Below are 26,685 nucleotides of genomic sequence, written 5' to 3' on the forward strand. Positions count from 1 at the left end.
TTTAACTACTGTAACTTGTTTATTTGTTCCTGATTGAGATACCTTCAACATTGTTTCCAAGGTCTCTGACTTCTACCTATTATTTATACTGTGTTTACATATGACAGAATTTCTATCTAGAAGGTGCCTTGATACTCCATTCTGTCTAGAATTTGTCTCTGTTGCCTTTTACTAGGAGGAGGTTTTCACTGCAGACTCACAAAGCAAACCTTGCATCACTAACGTCACTCAACAACCCATAAGATTGGCTGACAAAAATAGCAACATTTATAACCTTCAGTTCTTTGGCCACCTATATTTTGGCTTCTTCAGCCGAGCCCAGAGTCTTGAAAGTAGTATTAAACACGCAATTTATGAGTATGCAATCCTAATTTATTGTCCGTAATAAGTGTCTGGGGCTAACATGCTACTTGGCATAATGCACTCCTCAGTCTCTGAGTAGGCAGCCCAACACTCTCTGTTGGCCAGGCAGTTGGCAAACAGGCAGAAAAGTGCCAGCCCTTGAGTTATTCCTTGCAGTGGGCTGAGCTTTTCTAATTTGCCATTTTCCTCCTCTCTTTTTTTCTATCTCCTTCATTGTGTTTCCCCCTTGAGCCTAGGATGATACCTGTATTTTACCTTTAAAATTTGTTCTTTTACCACTCTCAATTCCATACTCCTGTGGGCTTTTTATTTCCACTTTTCTATCCTTCATGAGCCAATGGCCCATGTTACCTGCTTCTCAAGAGCTGAAAGTGACTGCTAAAGCTCAGCATGATATTTCCTTTGTAAAAACTGAGGCAAAGGCATGTGTGGGTCCTCTTTGCACATGTAGCCTTACTCTCAGCACTTAGAGGTTCATTGTCAAGCATTACTTGGAGATGGAGAACAAGAATCCTTTCACAGGAAAACCAATACAACCATAGCTGTGCAGGTGAGGTTTGCAAGAAGCACGGTAAAAAGGGAGACTCCGAAGAGCCAGCTGCCCTGCAGCCGGGAAACATGGCTGCATGTTCAGCCAGGTTTGGAAAAGAGCTGTGGGGAAAGATGGTCCTGACCAGCCTCACGCAGCCATGGGCTTGCTGCTTGCCCAGTGGTAGGCCCAAGGGTGCCAGGGAGGGCAATGAGAGCTGAGAGGTCACCTTCCCATCTCCTCAGCAATCTCCCCTTCCTCCAGCCTTCCTTTCAGCACATCTCTCTTCATCTGCTCTTTCTTTTCTTTTTCTTTCCCATTGATTTGGTGTGATCCTGCTCCTTCCTTTCTCCCACTCATTCCCTTTTGTTTTCTCACCCCAATTTTACTTCCTAACCCTGTTTCCCTGCCATGACACGACAATCACTCTCCCTTGAGTCATCCTTACTTCCCCCCAACGTCCCCTAGCACTCTGACGTCTTTCCCCCTTCCTCCCCCCAGCTCTGACGGACACGGTCCTCTCACCCCACTCAACCCTCCTCCTTTATAAAGGGATTTTCCTCTTTATAATCCACGACCCCCCCCCCGTCTCAGCAGCCTCAGCACTCGGTGCACCGCTGCCACCGCGGGGGAAGAGTCGATCCTGCCTTTGCTCCTTCCCAAGAGGGAAAACCCCGGGAGGGGTCCAAGACCCCCGCGGCTCAGCCCCGACACCGCCCCGCGGGATGGGCGGCCGTGCCCCGGGGGCTGCGGGGCATCGCGGCGGCGGCGGCGGAGCGCAGGTGGGGAGACGGGCGGCGGGAGCCGCTCCCCGACGGCGCGGGGGTGGCGGGCTGGGGCGGGCGACGGGCGGGGGGAGCCCCGCCGTGGGTGCGGGGCGGGGGTGCGCGGCAGCGCAGGGCGGCGCGGAGCCCCCGCGGAGCGCGGCTTGAGGAGCCCCCCGGTAGGTAGGGCTGGTTCCGCGCAGCGCTCCGCACAGGGCTCGGCGCGGGGCTTCCGCGGAACCGTCGGGAGCGCGGAGGGTTCTTGCTGGCGCGGCTGTGAGGGAACCATCGCGGAGCGGCGGGGAGAGGGCTGGGAGGGGGGTCCGGCAAAGGCTGGGTACGGGGCAGCCGCTGCTTGTGTCGCCCGGGAGTAGTGCATATACCCGGAAATTTCTGCCGGTCGACAGCTTTTGAGCTTTTCGTTTACTTCTCAAATTGCGAATGAGAATAGATTAGTATTTTCAACGCTGGACAATTAAATGCTGGATAAACAAAAAAGCGTGCATGTTTTAAAATATGGGAGATGATAGAAAGAGGAAAAGACTCCACATTCCAACACAATGGCTGAGAAGATGTGTCTTGCTGTTGTAGCTATTACTTATTCAGAGTTCTTATATAACTTAGAACAGTTTTGTGACTTGTCTTCTAACTAAACAGAGACTTTTATAATAGTCCACATAGACAAGATCTTCTATCCTGTTCCATCTACCACCTATTTCTTGACTAAAGAGTTCCCAGACACCAGGGACTCGGTGACACTAAAAGAATTCTGTGCTCAGTAAATGATTTCTAAGAACTGCGTAGCTTTCAGTCACATCATCCATTTCCTTTGGTAATCGCAGGCTGCAATTGCCGACTGTTGCTCCACAGGCATTTTAATTGGCATGTAAACTTAATTTTGATTACATATGAAAGAGTTGTTTCAGAAACCCAACAGGGTAGTCTCTTTAATAAGCATTTGAGTTTTCTTTGCACACTGATTCTAAAAAGCATCTTACCAGGTTTGTTAAAAGCAGACATATTATTGCATTCTCTCCAGAAGTCTTAATGAAATAGCAATCAAAGAAACAGTTGGGACTTCACCATCATGGCTTTCCATGTGGAGGGGCTGGTGGCCATAATTGTGTTCTACCTGGCTATCCTGGCGGTTGGGATATGGGCTGCTTGGAAAACCAAGAACACTGGCAGCGAAGGGGATCGCAGCGAAGCTATTATAGTCGGTGGAAGAGACATTGGCTTGCTAGTTGGTGCATTCACAATGACCGGTATGTAAAAAACACTATTCTTTTCTTTTTCTTTTTTTTTTTTTTTTTCTTCTAACCAATATATAACTTCTCAGTTTTTCACCTGAATGAAAAAGTGTAATCTGCATTTGAATAGTGCAAAATGAATAAAATATATACTTTTTTTCCCAATTGCTGCTACCACTTTTTAGTGAACAGCCAACTGTAGCTTCTGTATAAAAACAACAAATATTTTAAAATCATGCAGAATACATTATGTTTCTTATTTGTTGCTTTCCTATTCATCTGTTGATCAGACACGTTTGGGATAGAAGTATAGAATTTATGTAAATGAATAAAAAGATCTGGGTTTAAAATAACAGTTATTGTTGTTAAAGCCATGCAAATTGGTGAGTTATTTTTGTTTAATCTGAGTAAAAAAAAAAAAAAAAAGTTTATATGCAAAAAGATGGAGGGGGTGCAGCATCAATTAAGAATAAATTTCTAAAAGAAAACTGACGTAAATCCAAACTTGTAATGCCACTAATATCAGCAAACTTACCTTGTAGATTCTTATAGCTTCTTTTGCAACAGTTTGAGAAAGTAATACATTACTGTGAATAGTAGTATCAGTAGGAAAAGCCTGGGTGAAGGAAGAGTTCTTCGCTAATTTTGTAAGCAGTGCTGTTTGACTCCCAGAGCCAGTAAAACCAGGTGTCTTACCTGGATAAACAAAATATTCACAATATGGTCCAAAACCTCAAGTCTTACAGCTCTGATATGGAATCAGAACAAAAATAAATTGTAAGAAAAGTAAATTGGCCCACCGTTTCTATTTAAGCCGTTCAATTTTTAAGTATGCTTCGTTGTTTTAGGCTGGGTTTGGTGGGGCTTTTGCTTGTTGGTGGTTTTTTGTTTTTTGTGGGTTTTTTTTGGGGGGGGGAGAGGAGATTTTTTTGTTTGGTGGTTTGTTGTAGGTTTGTTTTTCGGGTTTGTTTTGTTCTGGATTGCTTTGGTTTGTTGGGGTTTTTTTTGTTGGTTTAGTTTTGTATTCTAAATGCTATTAAGGCAAAGTTCTTTCAATTGAGAAATTGTATTTTTCAGGTTATATTTATGTTTTGCCATTTTGCCCTGTTCTGGTTTCACAGGTATCTAATAAGGAAGAGAAACATAAAAACTTGGGCCAAAATGCTTTGTTCTTCAACCAAGAGAAAATTCTATCCCCTTACAGGGGCATTTTGCTCATTCAAAGACTGAATCTTTGAATATTGAGTAAAGAATATTTGTAAAAGTCAATAAAGTTTAAATAAAGGCAGATGTTCTACTTTTAGCACTTTGCTGTACTGTAGAACGTATCCATTGGCTACTGAAGCATCAGTTATTATGAGATTCTGCTCATAGCAAGAGCTGGTTTGACTGCTTTTTGCTGAATGAAATGTTTTCAAAAGCACTGAAACCAGAATCTTTTGCAGAGATGTTGCTTGCCAGAAAGTAGTAATCATTAAATTGGGGGAGCGGAGACGAAAAAAGACATTCCCTGCACAAGTGGTTATGACAAACAGCTTTGCCGGTGGAAGAAGACATAAATTCTGGTCTTATTAATCCTATTTTACAGGAATATTTTTCATAACAGCTGAAGCAGAGATGAGACTTGCACTAAGGCTTCCTATATCACAGGCAATTTCTATAGCCACCACAATTCTCACCCACAAACGCTCCTCCCGTTTCACACAACTTCTAGAGATGGCGTAGTATATCATCTCTGTGGTAGAATATCAGCCTGATCTTAAAGCCTTCATGCAGCTCAAACACTCATAGATTTTATACTATTAGGATTCACATACTTTCTCACTTCTGCCTTCCATAAATATGGCAATTAAAGCTTGAGCTGGAAAGTAAAATACATTTTTGTTTCGGAGAACTGCACCTGGCACACAAAATTTAAATGTGGGCACAATTCGACTGAGTCAAGGTACTGATCCAAGTTGTGTCTTGGTGAGGGTGATGGGGATACTTAGTTTGCAAAGCCATAAAAAATAATTGTGAATGCAAGCTGATCAAAATCAGCAATAATTTTTACTAAATGGTCACATTATTCAGGGGCATATTTGCTTTGTTAAAAATGATAGATGTAGATTTTGCACCTCCTAATCATGCCTCCAGAGATATATGGTTATTTCATCATCATCATCTTTATATTTTACAGCTTTAATTGTCTAAATACAAAGTAAAGAGCAAAGCCTACCCCATAAAAGGAAAACAATAAATATTTTTAAATCACCAGAAAGGATATTGTTCCTATGGACATGAGGTACTTTGGGTTATGAGATAAGGCTTAATCCTGCCTGCCTTGCCTGAGACAAACGGAACCATGTTCCATGGCTATTGGCTATGAAAATGGTAGCAGTTTCTAGGGCTGCTTGGTGAGGAGGATGAAAGAATTCAGTCTATACATTAAAAGAAAATTCAGAGTATAAGCATCATGATTTCATAGGGACAAAAGATTCCAGAGTAATTATAGCTGATTTTCTAAATGCCATTGAAAAACCTCAAAGCAAATGCACTATCTATGAATAATGGCTATGGACATGTTTGGATATATCCTGAAGAAGCAGCTGTATTAACAAGCTGCTGAAGCACCTAAACACAAAGCCTGTTGAAAGCTGAGTGTGTCTGCAGTTATCAAAATAGAAAGAGTGAGAAGCTTGAATTGTGGATGGATCATAACAGTTCGTATTAAAATGAGCTAACATAGTACCATATTAGACAAGCTTTTAATCTCTGTATCATTTTAACATCATTATAGTTAAAATGTTGCATTAAATATTATAATTCCTTAATTTTGGGGTGAAATTCTTAAGAAGTAGTCTCTGCAACAAACCTGAGGTTATTCTGATTTTGGTGGCTGGGTTTAAGCCCCAAAGGAAATATTTGAGATGTTATAATCAAATGCTTACAAACACAACCAAAACGGTAATCATCTATTGGTGTCTTTTTTTTCATTTTAGTTGTATGGAGCGACATATCCTTCCACAAGAAGACAAAAACAAACAAACAAACAAAAACTACCTAGAAACAAACAAACAAACAAACAAACAAACAAATAAATAAACTGAAATATTACAAAATTCTATTTTTTTTAATCCTTAGGTCAGGATTTTCATTTTACAGAACTTGATGAGTTGAATCAATAAATTACGTTGAGGCATCATTCACAAAGAAATGCCAACAACTCTGATTTTCCAATATATATCAATATATAAAAAGAAATCTGATATTAATTTCTGTGTTTCTCACATGAACTAGGAGCAGAATTGCTTTCCATATCCTCAGTATTTGTCTGATCATGTTTTAGGGTGCATGTTTTAAATGGAAGTTGGTATTTGCTGCATTTTTTTGGTCCTTCAGATGGCAGGCAAAGAGAGGATTAAAATAGATTACCACATGAGTGTTTCTATAGAATATTAAATTTTATATTCCTTTTGACTGATTTAGAAAAAAAAATAATAATAATTTCACCAAAAGAGGTATTAAACTAACTTTAAATTGTGGCTTAGCAAACTGAGGATCAGAAAATTGATACCTAAGGTTGAAATCCCATTCTACCATATCCCATTATTTATTTTCTAACGTATTTACTCATGTCAGTGTACATGCTGACTATCAATTTACCCACTCAGAAAAAGCCATATAACATTTCCATAGAGATCTGGAGTCCTTGGCAGATGTTCCAGAACAGTCATGAGCACACAAAAATTCTTCAGCAGTTATTTTCCGACCCCCAATCCAGAAATCAAGAGATTTAGTTGAAAATAAGTGTTAAATCCTTCATACCAACTTACCCAGCAATACTAGTCCATAGGGCATTGCTCCCCTTCAGCCAGGGCAGGGAAATGATCCCTGCAGTCTCACACAGAAGTGAAGTGAGCTGGGCCCCTTCAGAAAAAATAAGAGTTAGGTACAGCATCCAAGTGCCCCTTGGAGAACAGCTGCCACCTCAGTAGCAACACCAGGCAAACTGATGCTGGACGTTGATCTTCCTTGCATCATGGGTGCAGCAATGTTGCACATCTGTCCTTGACTATGCAATATTATTCCCCATCTGGAAGTGGATGTCATTCATGCAGTACTCATGCTCATGCTTTTTCCAGGGAAGTAGACAAACATAATTCCATTTATAAATATTTACTTTTGTTACTGCATACGGGTGCATACAACTTATTCCCTAAGTCTATGCTGCTTGAGAAACAATAGGCAGCTCACATCCCAGGTAGTCATGGACTCAACAGTCAATGGCTCAATGTCCAGATGGAGATCAGAGGCGAGTGGTGTCCTTCAGGGCTCCGTATTTGGTCCAGTATTATTTAACATCTTCATTGGGAAAATGGACAGTAGGATTGAGTGCACCCTCAGCAAGTTTGTAGGTTACACCAAGATCAGTGGTGTGGTTGATACTCTAGAGAAGGGCCTATTTGTGTAACTACTCCTACGTTTATACAGCCCTAAAATTACATTTGGCCCTTTGAAGGCAACTGTGAGGCTGATGTACCCCACCCCACCCCCTGGTGAAAGTGAGTTTGACATCCCTGCTCTAGAAGAAAAGGCCATTCAGAGGGGCCTTGACAGGCTAGAGAAGTGGGCCTGTGCAAAACTCATGAAGTTCAACTGTGAACGTCATGAAGTTCAACAAGGCCAGCTGTAAGGTCCTGCACCTGGATCAAGGCAATCCCAAACATGGATACAGGCTGGGCAATGAGTGGATTGAGAGCATCCCTGCAGAAAAGGTCTTGAGGGTACTGGTGGATGAAAAGCTATATATGAGCTGGTAATGTGCACTTGCAGCCCAGAAAGCCATCCATATCCTGGGCTGCATCAAAAGGAGCGTGGCCAGCAGGTCAACAGAGGTGATTCTGCCCCTCTACTCTGCTCTGATGAGACTCCACCTGGAGTACTGTGTGCAGCTCTGGAGTCCCCAACATAAGAAGGATATGGAGTAGGGCCATGAATATTATGACGGGCTGGAGCACCACTTGTATGAGGACAAGCCAAGAGAGTTGGGGTTCTTCAGCCTGGACAAGACAAGGCTCTGGGCAGACCTTATGGCAGCCTTCCAGTACTTAAAGGGGGCCTACAGGAAAGATGGGGAAGAATTCTTTATCAGAGAGTGTGGTGATAGGACAAGGGGTGACACTTTTAAACTGAAAGAGGGTATATTTAGATTAGATATAAAGAAATTCTGCACCATGAGAGCGGTGAGGCACTGAACGAGGTTGCCCAGAAAAGTTGTGGATGCCCCATCCACGGAAGTGTTCGATGCCAGGTTGGATGGGGTTTTGAGCAACCTGGCGTAGTGGAAGATGCCCATGCCCATGGGAGGGGGGTTGGAACTAGATGATCTTTAAGGTCCCTTCCAACCCAAACCATTCTATCATTTTATGATTCTAGGGCTCTGGTAACCAAAGCATCATATTCCCACCTACCTTATTTCACACTGTCAAGAGGCATGACAACCCAAATATCTGACAATTTTTTATGTAGATTCTGTATCCCTGCTCTTCTCACCATGGATCAGTGTTCACCCATCTTCTCCATGTGGTCCCATATGGACCTCACTCACCTCTCTTCTTGTCTCTGTAGCGCACAATAGATCTTGGTACACAAAAGCCTACCAATAACAGGATTCTTTCTGTCACTTCTTTTGTTGCAGACTTTCTTTGTATGCACATCCCTCATACAAGCCCATTATATTATTTCCAGCAACAGAATAGTCCATTTCTGTGCTTCAAAATGCTGAAAGTGGGACAATTGTAATGCCCTGGTTGCCAAAGATCTTTGAGTCTAAAGACATGGTGTAATTTAACATCAAGTTAAAAAAGTACCCTCTGGCAGCATTTGAGAGATGTCACAGTTTAGTGGAAAAGACTGGTCATTTAGATTTTAATGAAATTTCTTTAGGAATTTTAATTAAATTTTATTCATTTCTCTAATTGTTTGTCTTAAACACAAAATCAAGTTTGCTTGTATGATGGTGGATACTGGGAAAATCCCGAAGAATGCTTGAGTAAAATAAATTTCTTACAACTGTGAATTTTTACACAGAAAGCCTGAAATACTCTTATATGAGAAGGGAAAGGATTCTGAGGCAAATAAAAATTACATTACAAAAATCTAGTAATTGTAATTATCTGCCTGTCCTCATTCAAACTACAGATTCAGATTCACAAAATTTACTCATTATACAGTAGAGAAAATCAAGAACTTTTTGCATGGAATCTGCAAACAGGAACATATAATCTTCTTTACGTAATTTGTTATGAAATATTTTTGCCAATTTAATCACAGTGCATATCTGTGTTGGAAATTTCCTTTCATACATACCGTAGGGCCCCAATTCTCAAAAGTAGGGACTTCCCTTCAAGGCAGAGAATCAGTTCATTGAGGATCTGAGGTTGATATGTTAAAAATACTGCTGGTTTTTAGAGAGATAAAATCAGAAATAATATAGGTAGCACAATTCACTTCTGGAATATGTCTTCAGGAAGTACAAAAATCAATGAGTCAAAGTTTAGAACTTAAAGAGCAACACAAAACATGCACAGCCCTATATGAAAATATGGCATTTAGGGAAGTCAGAGTTTACTAAATGTGTTTAGTGTAGCCACAATTTAAAATTTAACAAGGTTTTAACAGATTTTTTTTTTTTCCTGATGGCCCTAGGAAATGATGTGTTCTTTAGACTCTTGTCTAATTTAAATGCTTTCAGTTCTCCTGGCTGGGATGACTTGATCACTGTATGTTTACTGTTCTTCAAATCCCCCCTTACACCTGTCCGTTTGGACTAACACAAGGAAAATCATCATGGTTAATGAGTTGATGTGCTTCATTCATTGTAAACAAGTAGTCGGGGACTCAACCCTCACATCTTCACTGACTATACAGGCGCTTAGACACTTTGAGGACTGTCTCAGTCCATCTGACTTCTTTTTTCATATACTCAGCTTGAAAATTTTTCAAATTAGGACTATATTTTATAGAAAGATGCTGTATCTGGCACTTGTATAGTACACATAATAAAAAATAGCAATATTACAAGTGATTACAATTTCATTCTACAATGAGGGAGGTTTTCTTTGTGTACATTAAAGACTTCTTCCATCTCTTCTTTTTCAGCCACGTGGGTTGGAGGAGGTTACATCAATGGGACAGCAGAAGCTGTGTATGTCCCAGGCTATGGTCTAGCTTGGGCTCAGGCACCTATTGGATATTCCCTTAGTCTGGCTTTAGGTAAGCAAAGAACTAAAGCTCATAGCCTTTCATTTTAAACAGTTCTGATGACAAGTCCGTCATTTTAAATGAAACAACTAGAGTCTGATAAAAGGATTAAAAAAAATAAAAATAGTGTCATATCTTAAGTCTCCTAAATGCCTTGGCGAGACCTATTTGGTTATTACAACATATGGAGGTAACAATAAGAAAGGTTTTGTTGTGGGATTTTTTTTTTAATTATATATTCAGCTTTTCTATAATTACCTATATGATCTGCAACGTTATAGTATCAGGGGACCTATAAATCTTGTAATTCAAGAGTGGCAAATGTCCTTTCAAGTTAAGAAAGTGCTTACACCTGACAGATCTTCACCAAGAGTCTAAATAACTTGTCTAATTTTGTGTAGGACGTCTGTGAGAGAACCAGTCTATTTTCTTAAAATTGGACCAAACATCCTCTTAAACGTGATACAAAACTCCAAATCACATGTCGAAGTGCAAACACAAAATCTTGCTATATGCAGGGCCAGAGTGTAAAATACAGACAGCATTCTAATTTTTAATGCTGTGGCCTCTCATTCCTGAAATGTGGTCTCAGAACTTCCTTACTTTTCTTAAAAATAATAGCAACAAAAAAATACTCACTGTGTCTCAACAACATGGAGCAGCTTGCAACAAAAGTGTTGCCTTGTGAGTCATGATGTATACACCACAAAGTTGTCAGCTACAACTTTGTAAACCGATCTTGTCCCTAAGGCAACTGCTGATGCAACTGTTTAAAGAGGATGCTGTTACCAAAAAGATACATGTTTTTCATCTTTCATTAATGTGACTGGTGTATTAGCCTTTCTAATTATAGTTGACTTCTCAGTCTAATTTGAGTATTTCTTGTGCTCCTCCCTCCTAGTCTGCTCTTTGTTTCCTCTGGTTGCTTATCCAGGTCTTCTTGCCCCTTTCATTTTTACCCTATACAACTTGATTGCCTTCCTGACTCTTGTTTTCCCCTCAGAAATGCTTTCATATGGCCTGTCCTGGTTCCCTTTCTTCACAGGTAGAAACATTCCCGATTGTAGATATGCCTGGCATGTGCAAGCCAGCTCCAGTTCCAGTCATAGTTCCCACCCATGAGGGCAGCTCTATTTCTCTTAAGGAAAACAATAACAGTAGATGTCTGCCCAGAGATCCGTTGATGTCATTATGAGGTCATGAGGGTCATCATCCATTGATGTCATTAAGCAGTCATTAGGATCCTAGCCACAATCATCTTCCTAACTCTCAGCCTCTGTAGAATTGACACAAATTAATAATAGCCCAGAAGAGGTTCAGTTAGCCTCTCCCCTCATTTCCAGCTGTTTTTTGATATTCAGACTTTTTTTCCTGGAAATGATCATGGCCAGTGCAGAGAAAATAAGCCTGTATCATGTGACCATATATCTCTCTGCAGAGCACAGAGGGGAAAGCATTTCTGTAGGAATGATGTGTACGTGAAGCTTTGGGGGGAGAAGTTGTTGATCCTTCTTTAAAAAAAGAAAAAAAATCAAAATTTTAAAAACAAGGCTGGCAGAAACATTACTGCTTCGGATCAGAAGATTATAAGATTTATATAATTGCCCTGTTAGGTCAACATTGTGATGCATACCATTTTTCATAATTTTTCAAGCAATTTAGTTTTACAGGTTAGAACATCTCCTATTTCCTTTGACACATGCTTTAAAGTCCTAAAATATTATACTACAAGTGACTCTTTTTTTCTTCTTTTAGCTGTCTTTTGTAATGATGATATAACTAGTAGAATAGGAGCAGGATCCATGACAAATCCAAGAATAGTAAAAAAATGCTGGAGAGTTTCTGCATCCAACCAACCTGCCTAAAGACAGTGTTAACATAAGCAAAATAAATCAATTGTGACTGGTAAACTGGGGGCTTCTGTTCAGGGAACTTAATGAAATAAAGAAATATGAGTGATACAGAGCAATATGTAGAAGTGTGGAAAATCTTCTGTACAATACAATGAATATATTACATATCTTGGGATGAAGAACCTAATTTAGAGTTGCCAAATACTGCACAGGAGATTTCATTGGGAACTGACTGGTTTTCCAGGATTTTTTTGGTCACACCTTATACATTGCATTTCAGCAGTTTTGCTGTCATAGAAATCTATGTAGTTATAGTCATGTATGAGTTTCAATGACACAGGTTTCTGTACTAGGGCTCTTGCAGCTTTCCTGAGATATGCCCTTGTTTTTCCACAGCCAGAAATTATTTGAGGACTCTATATTAGAAAGGTGAGGCATTTGCACATTTATGTACATATCCAGCCCATATGCCAGACAGGCAGAGCAGAATTGTGATATATCAAAATTCCTGAACATGCATAAGTGAAATAAGTGTATGACAGATGTTCTGGGAGCCTGACACCTGCAAAGCCCAGAAGGCATCTGACCCACCCTGCATGTGCAGTAAGGCTGATTTAAGTATACATAATAAATTTGAATTGTTCTGAAAGAAACAGATTTGCTGTGTGTGCACCACACCATGTGTGAACTCGTATTTTTGATCCAGGAATTCCAGACAGTTTTACTTTTAGAGCAGGACCATGTGAAAATGCACACTGGATTCTGCTCTAAGAATGAACAGGATTAGATAGAAAAGCCACTCCCTTAGCCTGATCCAAAATTAGACAAACCTTTGACAGCATCTGTAATAGTAGATTAAGTAAACTCAACCAGACAAAATAAGACCAACTTATTTTTCATTATCAGACCATAGACATTAATGTGGATGTGTTTATGTAACTCTGTAGACAGACATATGGTAAGAGTTCTTAGAAAATATTTTAACTGTATTTATGTTTTTAAAGAAATCAAGCAGCAATAATTGTATTTTTGTACCCTTAACTAACAATTAATGTTTTACCCCTCAATGGCAATGCATTTCTCCACTGCAGCTGGTGTCTCACGCTACTTTTCCTTGCAGGTGGCCTTTTTTTTGCAAAACCCATGCGATCCAAAGGCTATGTGACAATGCTAGACCCTTTTCAGCAGCTTTATGGAAAAAGAATGGGAGGACTACTGTTTATTCCAGCTTTAATGGGAGAAATGTTTTGGGCTGCTGCCATCTTCTCTGCCTTAGGTAAGGAAAAAGCAGTATAAATATTAATTTATCACAGGTGAAAGTTTTGAGAAAATCAGAAATGCATTACAATTCTGGCTCAAATGCTAAATATCCTAGCCAAATGATTCAGACTGTGACAGTTCTCAGACACATGCTAACTAGAAATTAAACCTGGTAACCGTACCCCATTAATTATTTTGGTAATAGAAAGACACACAAGGTATCTATTCATTTTCAGGTACCTTTAAGTTGTCCCTTTTCAAGGGGCATTAAAAGATCTAGCAAAAAAAAAATCCATTAATTGTGAGGGTAAAAAGAGTAATTGCAAGTGTCCCTTTTATGTTGAGGCTGACCCAGCTTCTCTTTTCCACTATTGAGATCACAGAAGCCAGTCAAGATTTTCCTTAAAGATAAGAAATATTATTGCCAGTGCATCTAAACAAAATAATCCTTAGCATATAGGAGACCTAGATATACAGAACTTTTAATAGAACTTAGAAGTAAAACAGATGCTGATCAATAAATGGAAGTATTATTCAATTCTAAATGGCTTTCTACTCAACAAAATGAAGAAAATACTTAGGATTCAAAAAAGGATTCAGAGAATTAGTGGAACTGTGACTCAATAGAAAATCACCCAACTACTCATCCAGTCTGGAAAAAAAAAACGGTTTCCAGGGTTTTTAATTGTATTTCAGGCCTGAATTTAGCAATCCCTTGAAGAATGGAGAAAGCCCTTGAGTTGAAGCACCAGTGGTTGACTTTTACCAGCTAATCATACTCATAGTGCACATGCATGTGGTAATGCTTTCGAGCCCAAGCTATTTTAAACAGAAAATAAACTTTGAAGGTACTCTCCAACTGTGCTCTGATGAACTGCAAAGCAATGGGGAGCTTGTTTACTGCAATTTCATCACAAAACCCTTAAAGAACTAAGAACAAACTTCATGCTGAGGTGATAGGAGTTGAATAACTTGAAGAACACTCTGAGTACTTGGAATATACTTTCTTTTCAATTGAGGACAAGCTAATCTATGATATTTCAAAGCAAGTGGTGTGAATACCTTTCTGGTAGGTTTATATTAACAGCTGACAGTTAAAGACTGCGAATGACCATAAAAGTCATTGAGGGTTTTGATTTTAACTGTTCTGTGAATAAACCAGTTGTATTATAACTCCTAATTTACACACCTGTGCTCACTGATGAATATTTAATCTCAGTACTCTTCACTTCTTGATTCCTAGTGATTTCTTGCTTGGCAGGGTTATAGAAGGGAAAGACAGGGCTTCCAGCTTGTGAAAGGAGTCTGAGCTTGTAATCCTTAAGCACGTGAACTTTGAAGGCTCACTGTACAACAGAAAGCTACCTGACAGTTCCCAGCAGCATTTATATACCACACGTCATGTTGTCATCTGCTGCCAGAACTTTTTAACCTATGCGGTCAAGAAAATCCACATCTACAATACCTGCGAGGACTAAAAGTTATTGCAACATGTTGCATTTAAATTATCCTGATTAGAAAGAGAGGATTTCTTTAAACATGGTTTTGAAACATTGACATTGATGAAATAGCTAATACATCTAAGGGAGAAGTATAACCATCTTGATAGCTGCTGGAAGGGCAGTGCAGGAGGGCACAAGCAATTCTAGAGGTTTCTTGAGTTCGCAGTCAGCAACTTCCTGAAAAAAATGATCAGAGAGCTGATGAAGAGAGGTTGTGTTGAACCTGTTACTTACAAACAAGGAAGAACTAGTTAAGGGCTGTGAATGTCAGGGGCAAAAGCAGGAACAGGTGACCTGGAAGGAATACAGAGACACTGTCCAAGCACATTGAGATGGATTTAGAAAAGCCAAGGTCCACCTGGATTTGAATCTGGCCATAAAGGGAAGCAAGAAAGGCTTCTACAAGTACATAAACTTGGAAAAATGTAGACTACTGTTGAATCAGACAGGTGACCTGGTGGTAAAGGGTATGGGAAAGACTGAGGTACTCAGTGCCTTCTCTGCTTCATTCTCTGCTGGTAAGACCGGCCTTCAGGAAAACCAGGACCCCTGAGAACTCCAGGAAAGTCCAGGGCAAGGAAAGCTTGGTGGAGGAGGATCAGGTTAAAAAATATTTATATAGATTGGACAGATACAATTTCATGGGATGCATCCCACAAGTGCTGTGGGAGCTGGCTGAAAGCATTCCAAGGACACTCTCAGTAATCTTCTGAAGACTATGGTGATGTTCCTGAAGACTCAAAGAAAAAATAAATCACTCCCATCTTCAAGAAAGGGGAAGAAGGAACAAAAGGCTGGTCAACCTCACCTCAATCCCTGGGAAGGCAATGGAGCAAATGTTTCTGGAAACTATTTCCAAACAAGTGAAGGTCAAGAAGGGGATTAGGAGTAGTCAGCACAGATTTACGGGAAGGAAATAATTCCTGACCAGCCTGACATCTTCCATGATTACCTGACTGACTTGGTTCATGAAGAGAGAGCAAGGCATGTTGTGGATTTCAGAAAAGGCCTTTTACACTGTGTTCCGTAATATCCTCACAGACAAACAGATGACATAGACTAGGTAAGTTAACAGTGAGGAGGATGGAAAACTGTCTGAACTGCTGGGGTCAAAGGGCTGTGACAAGCAGCATGGAAGCCACCAGGTGTCCAGTAACCAGCTGTGTACCCCAGTGGTCAATACTGAGTCTGTATTGTGTAACATCTTCATTAATGACCTGACTGATGGGACCAAATGCACCTTCAGCTAGTTTGCAGAAAATAAATACTGTGAGGAGTTGCTGATAGACAGATGGTTGCATTGCCATTCAGAAGGACATCAACAAGCTGCAGAAATGGAACAACAGGAACTTCATGAAGTTCAACAAGCGGAAATACAAAGTCTTGCACCTAGGCAGGTACAACCTATTGTACCAGTACAGACTGGTGGCTCAGCAGCTGGAAAGCACATTTGCAGAAAAAGAGCTGGAAATCTTAGAAGGCAATGAAGCTGACCATGACTCAGCAATGTGCCCTTTTGGCAGAAAGCAAATAGCATACTGGGTTGCATTAGAAGGACCCTTGCCAGCAGGTTGAGAGAAGGGAACCTTCCCCTCTACTTAGCACTGGTGAGACACATTTGAAGTGCTGGATCCAGTGTTCCCCAATACAAGAGACATGGACATACTGCAGAGAGTCCAGTGAAGAGCCACAAAGACTATTAAGGGACTGGGATATCTGGCCTATAACAGCCAGGTGAGAGAGCTAGAACTGTTCAGTACGAAGAAGAGAAGGCCCAGGGGTTCTTATCCATGTGTATAAATACCTGATTTGGCAGTGAGGGAAGTGGAATAAATAAGATGGAGCCAGACTTACCTCTGTGCTGCCCAGTGACAGGACAAGAGGCAATGGCCACAAACAGAACTACAGGAAATTCCATGTAAATTAAGAAAAAACTTTTTTATTTACAGTGAGAGAGGTCAAACACTGGCACAAGTTGCCCAAAGAAGTTGTGGAGTCTCCACCCTTGCAAATATTCAAGACCCAGCTGAACATAATCCTGAGCAACCAGCTCCATCTGAGACTGCTTGAGTGGGGACCTGGACTAGAAATCTCTAGAGGTGTCTTTCAGTCACAACAACTCTTTTATTCTATGACCTGTTTTGTGGAGACTGACTGGTCAGCTCAACGTTGTGTTTTGTTTTCTACAAATGAAATCTGCTTGATGGTGCTTGGAAAAGTTCTTGGTTTTTAGGTTGACAATGAAGGATAGATTCCCCAGTTTGCAAAGAAACCCACCTTTGTCCCACGTAAACAATTCAAGGGCATTTTAGAAAGATCAGTGGACAATTGTCCCTACAGGAGATGCCTTCTCTACCTCTACAATTCCTTCCTTGGTCAAAAGAGATTAGCTCAGAACATAAGTGAGATGCTAAAGGGTTTGATATGCTTCAGCAGACCTTCCCTAGGCACAGAATTTACTGCTATTATACAGTTGTTCCTTTGTGGCTACAACTCACCCAGGGATGCTTCAGCTGTCTGTTTGTGGCTGCTTTTCTCCAGACAGAACAAGAGACCATAGTGCTTCCAGAGCTTGAGAAATGCAAGGAAAGGCTGTTGGGACCCTTCCCTCCTCCATTTTGTAAGAAGCTGCAAAATGACAGATGCTAAACTTAGACAAACAGGAACCTTCCTTTTTCCACTCCCTTCAAAGGTGGAGAAGGGATTTGCAGAAGATAGAGGGTGGACTACCTTCAGGCTGCTGCTGTCAGACCAGCACCCATATATACAACTTAACAAAGGTGAGCCTTCTCATCAGACATACTGTGACATACACTAACACACAGTGCTTTGTTTTTCCCCATAGGTGCCACTATAAGTGTGATCATTGACATTAATGTCAATATTTCAGTCATCATTTCTGCCCTGATTGCAACTATGTACACGCTTGTGGGTGGGCTTTATTCTGTGGCCTACACCGATGTAGTTCAGCTCTTCTGCATCTTTCTGGGACTGGTAAGTTTGGCTTTTTCTCCCTTATTTGTTGATGTTTTTTCCCTGAGCATTATGATGATTACTGAGACCTATTGACCAGCTTCAGTTTTGGACCTGTCTCTTCACTGAAAGTGCAGAGAAAGAATGTTTCCACTCACAGACCACTGACTTTAAAGAGTCTGCATTTACATCAATGTATAGCTCATATAGACAACAATGCTGATCTAGAGGCCTGATTCTTTGGCTTTTTTCCAACCAGTCTGATAGTGCAGACACTATTGCAATTTTCCTGGCACAGGCACTGGAAGGAGGCATCAGATGTTGGAAGCTGTCATTAAAGCAGTCCAGAAATGCCGGCATTGGACTTGCAGAGCTGACACTCTCCTGCTTCTCTTTTCTGTAACTGTCACCTCCTGCTTTAAATCACCTTTTTGGTTTTTCCCTCATTTCCCTCCACCGTCCTTGGAGACCATAGCCGAGGAAGTCTCACCAGGTGAACTTTCTGTTTGAATATGGTCGTATAAATATCCCTTCATCAGCCATCAATTATATGCTAGTGGGCAGCCTTTTCTCTTATTTACTTCTGTTCTTTAAGCTCTACTCTGAAAAACATCAATGCAACAGGGCTCAGATGACAGGAGTACAATCAAAGAAGCTGCTGTCTTTGTTTGCCAGTGGCAGTAATAGATGGCCACAGGTGTGCAGAGATCTGAGACAGGCTGAAATAAATTGGTTGACTCAAATGAAGGAACTGAATGGCACCTTGGGGACTCAGCGTTGTTTCTCTACTTTCACCAGAGTTTGTGTGCAGCTCTCGGGAAATTGCTTCAGCCAGAGCCCACACAGGTGGTCACTAACAAACTGTCACTGTGTGGCATCCTACCGTGAGGCCTACGGCCTTATTTGCAGAAGTGCTAAGCATTCCCTGATGTAACTGACTTCATGGGAATGGTGCTAAATACCCTGAAAAAGCAAATCCAAGTTCCAGCTGGCCACCCCAAATGAGAAGTTTTTTTCCAGATATTCTTCTCTCATACTTTTGTTCTTCACCTGCATAGTGGGAACAATACTGTCTCCTTCCCTAACATGAATGTTAATATTTGCGAACCATTCAGTTTCTACAGATGGTGTGCATTACAGAAATTCCCAAAACTGTAGATAAATCAAAATACATAAATGCTTTTTCAATGAGAACAACTCATGCACTCCTAAAGACCCTGATCCCATGGGACTAACAACATGTCATCCTGTATTGAAAGCAGCATGAACCTGCCAGGGAGGGGAAAGAAAATGAAAGCTGTATATCAGTCTTCTAAATGTTTGGATCCATAGCTTTAATAGTGTTCTTTTCATTCAAGTTGGGCTCTTTATATAATTTCACATTTAAAGTAAACAGCATTAATGTCATGTAGATGAAACCTTATTCATAACCTCAAGAGTTATCAGCAGGATCAGAAGCCTCAGGCAGAATCTAAATGGTCATGCTCTAGCTGATGCAGTTTTAGATTATATGGGATGCTTTCACTGTGCATGTCAGAGCAGATGTCACAGGCTCAGGTATCCCAGCTTCCTCTGCAGACTCTGGAGCAGTTTGTATTCCCATTGACAAGGAGCTTTACTGCTCACTCCTCTGATGTCCATTCCTCTCCTGCTGCTTACCCAAGAGCAGATGCTTGTTCTAATCACTTCTGTTACCTACCCTGGCTCCTCAATTCAGCCACACATTCTTCCTCAGGCTTCCAAAATCTCTACCCCAGCCATTCCATACGCTTCCCTGGTTTTCTTCTTACAATCCCATGTAGTCTCTCTCCTTCCCTCCTCACTCTCCTGTACCCCCATGTGCAGTTCTCAGCTCTTTGTCTTTATCTTGCCCCATGAGTCTTTTCCTGATCCTGCACTGTATTCCCACTATTTACTGACTCTTCATCTCAGCTGTATTATTAATTACCCTTTCTAAATTCTTTGCCACCATGTAGAAGTCCTTTTTTTTTCTTTTTCTGGTTTCTAATCCAATCTGGTTTCCAAATGAGGTCCAGGTTCTTCTAGCTACTGCTACTGCTAACTCCACCACTAAGCTTCAAGTTCCAACATAAAGTTCTGGTTTCTGCTTCACTTCCACAAGCTTTGGTTTTATTCACTCTATTCAAAACAGTGAAATTCCTACTCCTGTGTGAAAGGGCTCAACAGAGAAATTGAGTGAGAGGAGAAAATTTGGATCTATGTCTATGTTAGCAAGTTAAATAGTGCCAAGGTAAAAACCAGGATCATCTGTAGTGCTTAATTGTTAACACAGTCCCAGCACTGTTTTTGCACATACCAACATGTATTTTCTCAGATAATTCCTAGGAACAGTTGAGGGCTGTATTTTTTGACAAGGAAAATAGTCTAGATGTATGGATGCAAACCATGACACATCAGTGAACTGCAGTGCCAGAGAAAGTGTTTTGACTTGTCTTATTTACTAATGTAGAAGTAGTCCTTGAGACCACAAAGAACTAGGTTACAGTAAGGAACTGGTCTGGATTACAAAAGCTCATAATGCATTTGCAATACAGTGCCTATTAAATTCCAGGCTGTGACTTTCAGGCTGCAGGTGGACCTTTAGAAATTTGCTCTACTGAAAATCTCAGCTGAGTATGTGCAAACTACAGCTCTTCAGAAGCTCATCACTTAGACATGTTTGAGATTTGAGATTCATAAACAAGAATAAAAATATCCATTTGACATCCTTGTTCCCCATGAATTTCTCAACAAGAAGAATATTAACATGCATTAGTTTTGACAGAATGTTTTTTTTTGCTTCAAAATATCTTGCAAACAGCTGAAATGTTTTGGTGATCTTTCCCAGAAAATCCCAAGCAAACAGCAAGAAGGGAATCTTTGTGCCTAAGTGTTTAAATCGGCAAAGTTCAATATGTAACTGAGAACAGAATAATATGGTAAACAGCCTCAATAATAGGCAGTGCAGCAAAACATAGCAATAATTCATATATTCCTCATACATTATTGCAATAATTATGCAACAAAGTAGAGGAAGGTGTTTGATTTCTCCCCTCCTTGCTCCGGTTACCCCATACAGTGAAAAGTGTTTAGTTGGATTGTAGTGATGTGCATGTTTTGTATGTCATTGGAGCCTTAAAGTTGCCATGCTTGTGATGGTCTATTCCATATAGCACAAAGGCTGGTTTTCATCTCAGTAGGAGCTACCAAGGTTCTCCTCATAGAGACTTGGTGCATTACACCATTGCAAAATGAGTGGGCAAGTAAATGCACAAAAAGTCAGTTGATTAAAGAAACAAACCTTCTGTCCGAAACTGTCTCAACAATTTTTTTGGCCTAGATCAAAAACAGAGAGACTGAAAGTAGTCAAGAGCCCAGAGTGGAACTGACCTCAAAGTAGAAAAGTGCCGTAACACTGGAATACTGGGTGTTCTGGAGCAAGAGACACGCAGGTTCAACAACAGCACCCCTCTTTTGTCATGATATATTTTTGTGTTGGATTAAAAACAAATTCCTGAACTTTTAGGTGTGTTTGTGATGTCTTGTGCCTATATACTGGCAAATTCTGGTGCTATTGCAAACTAGTTTATATGTAGATGTTTCTTTACAGTGTGGTCCAGGAAGGGGTGTAAGGAATATATATGGAGTTTAGGAAAAATAAAATGAAGATGCATAAATGTTTCTTTCCTGCTGATTTTACAGTTTACACTGATTAATCCTCTGCTCATACACTCTCCAGAACCGAGGTAAGCTATCCACTACCAATCCCTCTGGATTTTGGGTATGTTCCACCAGTATAGAACCTGACTTTTCCACAAGTCAGCTCAGCAACTTGGCTTTTGATAGGTAGCATACAAGAAGACAAACAGATCAATGTTATTATTGAAAATTCACAGGTTTAGAATGCCTTCTTTAGACCTGAACAAAGTGTTATTCTTCGGTTACAGTGGGTCAGTGTACCCTTTGCGATGTCCCATCCTGCAGTGACAGACATTGGGCTCACAGCTGTGCACCAGGTGTACCAAGCACCTTGGCTTGGGTCTATCAACTCACTTGACATTTACACGTGGCTGGACAATTTCCTTTTACTGGTAAGTGATGGCTTGTATGAACGAATGAAGCATTTAAGCACTCATACTGTATTACTGTGACAGCTGAAAATAATAGAGGGTCTAGTTAAGAGTTTCCAAAAAACTGAAAATTTTTACGGTCTTGACTGCTGCTCAATAATTCTGCATATTTGAATGATTTCAGTGAAATATCAGTAGAATATTGTAGTGTAGCTGTCAAAGTCACATTGCCAGGAATGCTATTTAAATATCATCAGGCTGAAAGAGTTGACTCATGCTAAAATTAATTAAAAGTATGCAGTTAATACATAACTGATGTCATTCTTGGCAGAAGAATTTATATGTTGCAGAAGGCAATAAATATGTTACACAAATCATTAAATATGCCTTAGGTATAGATGATGTAGAAAAAGGTTTGCAGAGATGGATGGATGAATGAATTCATACATGCATACATGCCAGAATGAACTGAGGGCTTTTGTTATTTAATATCCATGTATTACACATGGGATTGGTGGTTATTAAGTACTTTCCATTAGAAGATCGAGCAACACATGCTAACATTTTTCCTTCTCAGTGTCCCTGAGCAACTCTACACTGTTTTTACTACCATGTTGCACTTAGAGATTATTTTCTGGGTTTCGTTCATTTGTTTGTTTTTAAATCTCAACCAAAAATCTTCAGAGTATTCTGATAATTGGGGTACTAAAATATATTTTTTTTATCCAGCTTAAATTTTTTTAGAGATTCTCAGAGAGCCAAAGTATGGCATTAGTTCAAGTGGCTGTATTCTGTCTGATAAGCCTGAAGGTTTCATCTCTGTTGATGACCAAAGGAAACCTCTGATGTTGCCAAATCATCACACACTTCCTTTTCATCTTGTTTGTTTCATTACAGCTCAAGGAATTTACATATGCTTGGAAAGTTTTGTTAAAGGAACTTTCTTAAAGCTGCAAAGGAAAGCAGTCATAAATAGCAAGTCAAAATCAGAGTTGCCTGTGAAATATTCATTTGATCTCTGTGTGCGCATGAAACAAGTATGAAACACCTGTATACATGCTATTTGGTCCCAATTTCTCCTGCTTCATTTAGAGTGTAGAACTGAACTGTGCACATTAAGTGAGCAATTGGCTTTGTTTTATTTCCATACTGTTTAGTCATAGACACTTATTTACTTAGTGGAGACTATTCAAATCCTGCTCTCAAGACAGAATTATTAGTACTTGGTTTTTCAACTGTTGATAATACTCTTCCATGCCGTATTTTGCAAACATAATTTTAAGTCTAAACAGGATCTTCACTGTTATATACCCAAAAGAAAAAAAAAAAAAAAAAAAAAAAGGAGAAGGCTTGCCAACAGAAAGCTTTCTTTTACTACTTTGTCTTTAATTTCTACTGGCATCATGTTTGCTTGAGACAGTGGGAGAATAACTTTTCAGATTCTTGAGTTCAACGTATACAAAATATGTTGCCTTGTTTTGATGGCCACACGCATTCATAAAGGAAGATAAAATCTTACTTTCAAATCCGGTCAGAGTCTAATCTAATTTTGGCAGGGGGAGGGTACTCCAAATATGAAACATGACAATAGTGTTTTATAACCTTTTTCAGGCTTTATGTAGCACATAACTGTTTTAAGGCTATTTATGTAGCACATAATACTTAGGGATTACAGAGACTATGTAAGTCAAAATGCTGTTGCTAATTGTACAAAGAAATAACTTGGCTAAAAGAATGGGATTTAAGTGGAATTACCAAGGTTTAACATCACTTGTGAGAATGAAAGCTAGTTATTACTGACTCACTGATATTCAATAAATAAATGAAAGAACATGGCATTCAAGTGATGTTTCTACACGCTCTCTATAGGCGATAGCAAAAAATCCATAGTTATCCCCCAGTGACAGGATGCTGCCCGTTGTGTTTACAGACATTAGGAGGAATCCCGTGGCAAGCGTATTTCCAGCGAGTTCTTTCCTCATCTTCTGCCACATACGCCCAGGTTCTGTCATTTCTGGCTTCTTTTGGCTGTCTTGTGATGGCTCTTCCTGCAATACTTATTGGTGCAATTGGAGCATCTACAGGTAAATGGTTAAAAATTTGAAGTACAATAAATGTAAAATGAATAGTACAATAAAAAGCATGAAAAACATACAAAGCTTAAGTTAGATATAATCTATTCAGGTGGTGTAATTAATCACCTCATGTCTTCTTCAAGAGGAAACTACACTGAAAAATAATATTATAGTACGTTTCTCCTAGGGAAATTGGTCCTACTCCAACAGCTGAAACTAACTCCTTTTGCATGTTCAAGGTATCTACAGATATAATATTTCTATTTAGTGTCTGAGTTAGATTCTAGTACTTTTATTTGGTCCTAAAAGTAATAACTACAAAATAACTCTGTATGTATGGTAGTCATTTATCACAAATTTCTTATCCTGACCAAAATGTCCTTGTCAAGTTCTTTGTCCTAGTGAGGGTGATCCCCATCACAGTGACCATGTACCTAGACTGTTAGAAATGTACTGCTAGGCAAGTTTGACACACAGCTTTGAGTTCCGAGTCTGCAATCCAAGAGAACAGTTAAACACATCACAAACAAATGTGGAACCAAGACTTGTTTTATTGAGGAAAACAACATTTATGAGCAATGCAAAGTTTAATATGAAAACTTCCTACTGGATAACCATAGGCTGTGATTAGACTTAGCTTAGAGATAAGAAAAATGCTAAGCAGAATTAAGTCTGTCTAAGAGAGACCAGTGGGACAATGGCCCTCTGGAATCCCTTGGGTCCAGCCCCAGCAACAGTTTGGTCATTGAACGTGAATGAAAATATGGCAATATGAATAGCTCACTGCACGTGAAGTCAGGAGATACTGAACCTGATGACTACTAGTGTTACTAATATCATACCGGTGTCCGTATTGCAGCCTGGAACCAGACTGAGTATGGTGTCCCTGACCCCATGACTAAAAAAGAAGCAGATATGATTTTACCGATCGTGCTCCAGTACCTTTGCCCAGTCTATATCTCGTTCTTTGGCCTCGGCGCTGTATCTGCTGCTGTGATGTCATCAGCTGATTCTTCAATTTTATCAGCAAGTTCTATGTTTGCTCGGAACATTTACCAGCTTTCCTTCCGGCAAAATGTGAGATCATATTTTCATCTTTACTTTTAGAGAAAATTTTAGGTGAGACCTTAACTAGGTGATGCATAGACTGTAATTTCATAATGAAACACCTCTTTCACCTTCCTGCCTATGACTAGAGAAAGTATAGCATTTTGTTCCTAACAGTATATTGAATAAACTGAACTTCATAAAAACATCTGTGATTGTGACTGACAACAGAGGTGAAAACGCTAGCTCAGGGAAGGCAGCTTTCAAGAGTTCTCATGGCTATGCAGTTTATCCAAATAGCTCCTAATTACTGCTGCAACCATAAGTTTTGCTTAAATCCTTAATAAAATAAGACCTCTTTCTGAATTATTCATTTATTAGCTAATCATTTGACAGCAGAATGGGCTAGTGAGTTGGAGATTTTCTTAGGAAATGGAGGAGAAATTCTGACACCGACAGTTTCTTTCTGGTTAATTCATATTGTGCTTATATTTAAAAGTTATTTCTAACACTTTGCCACTGTTTTTTCTTTGACACATCAAACTTTTCTGCCTGCTCAAAGATTAAGGACTGTGGGAATGGTAACCATAACTCTTTAGGTTTTTTCTCTGCTCTTGAGATGGAGATAGAGATATTTGTTTGTAAATATTATTAAATGTCATGGAAAATCTGCTTTTACAATGCAATATCTTATATACGCCATGTTCATACATGTAGGCATACATATATTGCCATGAAAAAAAATACCACCTAACACTGCCCTTATTTTTTGCAGGCTTCAGACAGGGAAATTGTTTGGGTAATGAGGATCACTGTTTTTCTGTTTGGAGCATCAGCAACAGCAATGGCACTACTGGCTTCGTCCGTGTACGGCCTGTGGTACCTCAGCTCTGATCTTGTTTATATCATCATATTCCCCCAGCTCCTGTGTGTGTTATTCATTAAAGGGACCAACACTTATGGTGCCATTGCAGGATATTTATTTGGCCTTGTTCTCAGAATAACTGGAGGAGAACCGTACCTCTACCTTCAGCCCTTGATCTACTATCCTGGCTGCTATCCAGATGAAAATAACATCTATGTCCAGCGATTCCCATTTAAAACACTTGCTATGCTTACCTCTTTCTTTACTAACATTATAGTCTCCTACTTAGCCAAATACTTATTTGAGAGTGGGACCTTGCCACCAAAGCTGGACTTCCTTGATGCTGTTGTTGCCAGGTACAGTAGAGAACACATGGACAAAGCAACTCTTGTAAAAAGTGACAATATTGTGTTAAACGAACTTGCACCTGTGAATCCACGGCACAGTCTAACTTTGAGTTCAACTTTCACAAATAAGGAAGCCTTCAATTATGTCGATTCAAGTCCTGAGCTGTCCAACACTGAAGATGATAATTAAAAAATCCGGTAGCCTACAGCAAAGCAGTGAGAAGCGGCATACTCTACAAAGAATAATAAGAGGCGTTTTATCAGAAGAAAAGCAAGAACTGGGAATAAAATGCCACTGCACAATTCTTTAAATTGTGTCTCGGAACAGGAACATCTCATGGGAGAAACTCTTTTCTGTTATTATCTAACATGTTGGATTAAATCATAGAGTGTTTACCAAAAGTACACTCAGATCCCACTCTTTCCACCCAGAATGATATCCTGTCTAATTAAAAAAAAAAATATATTTATATAACTGAAAATATAGGTAGCAAAAAAAAATTCAACAGTTATTTAGCTAGGACTTCATATGATGAGATTAT

At 39.8% G+C, this 26,685-nt stretch overlaps 1 protein-coding gene across 1 annotated transcript; it reads left to right on the top strand.

The window, feature by feature from the left end:
* Positions 1–1,547: 1,547 nt before the first annotated feature.
* SLC5A7 (solute carrier family 5 member 7) lies at positions 1,548–26,333 on the top strand (the record flags this gene model as incomplete). The annotated part of the gene is made up of 9 exons (XM_082060695.1): positions 1,548–1,674; positions 2,696–2,921; positions 10,050–10,163; positions 13,125–13,280; positions 17,612–17,760; positions 21,687–21,830; positions 23,740–23,893; positions 24,744–24,961; positions 25,707–26,333. Exons 2-9 carry the CDS (start codon positions 2,744–2,746, stop codon positions 26,331–26,333), a joined length of 1,740 nt encoding a protein of 579 aa, XP_081916821.1. The 5' UTR covers positions 1,548–1,674; positions 2,696–2,743.
* Between the last annotated feature and the right edge of the window lie 352 nt (positions 26,334–26,685).

Source organism: Streptopelia decaocto (assembly GCF_964273445.1).
Source record: "Streptopelia decaocto genome assembly, chromosome: 1".
Taxonomy (NCBI): domain Eukaryota; kingdom Metazoa; phylum Chordata; class Aves; order Columbiformes; family Columbidae; genus Streptopelia; species Streptopelia decaocto.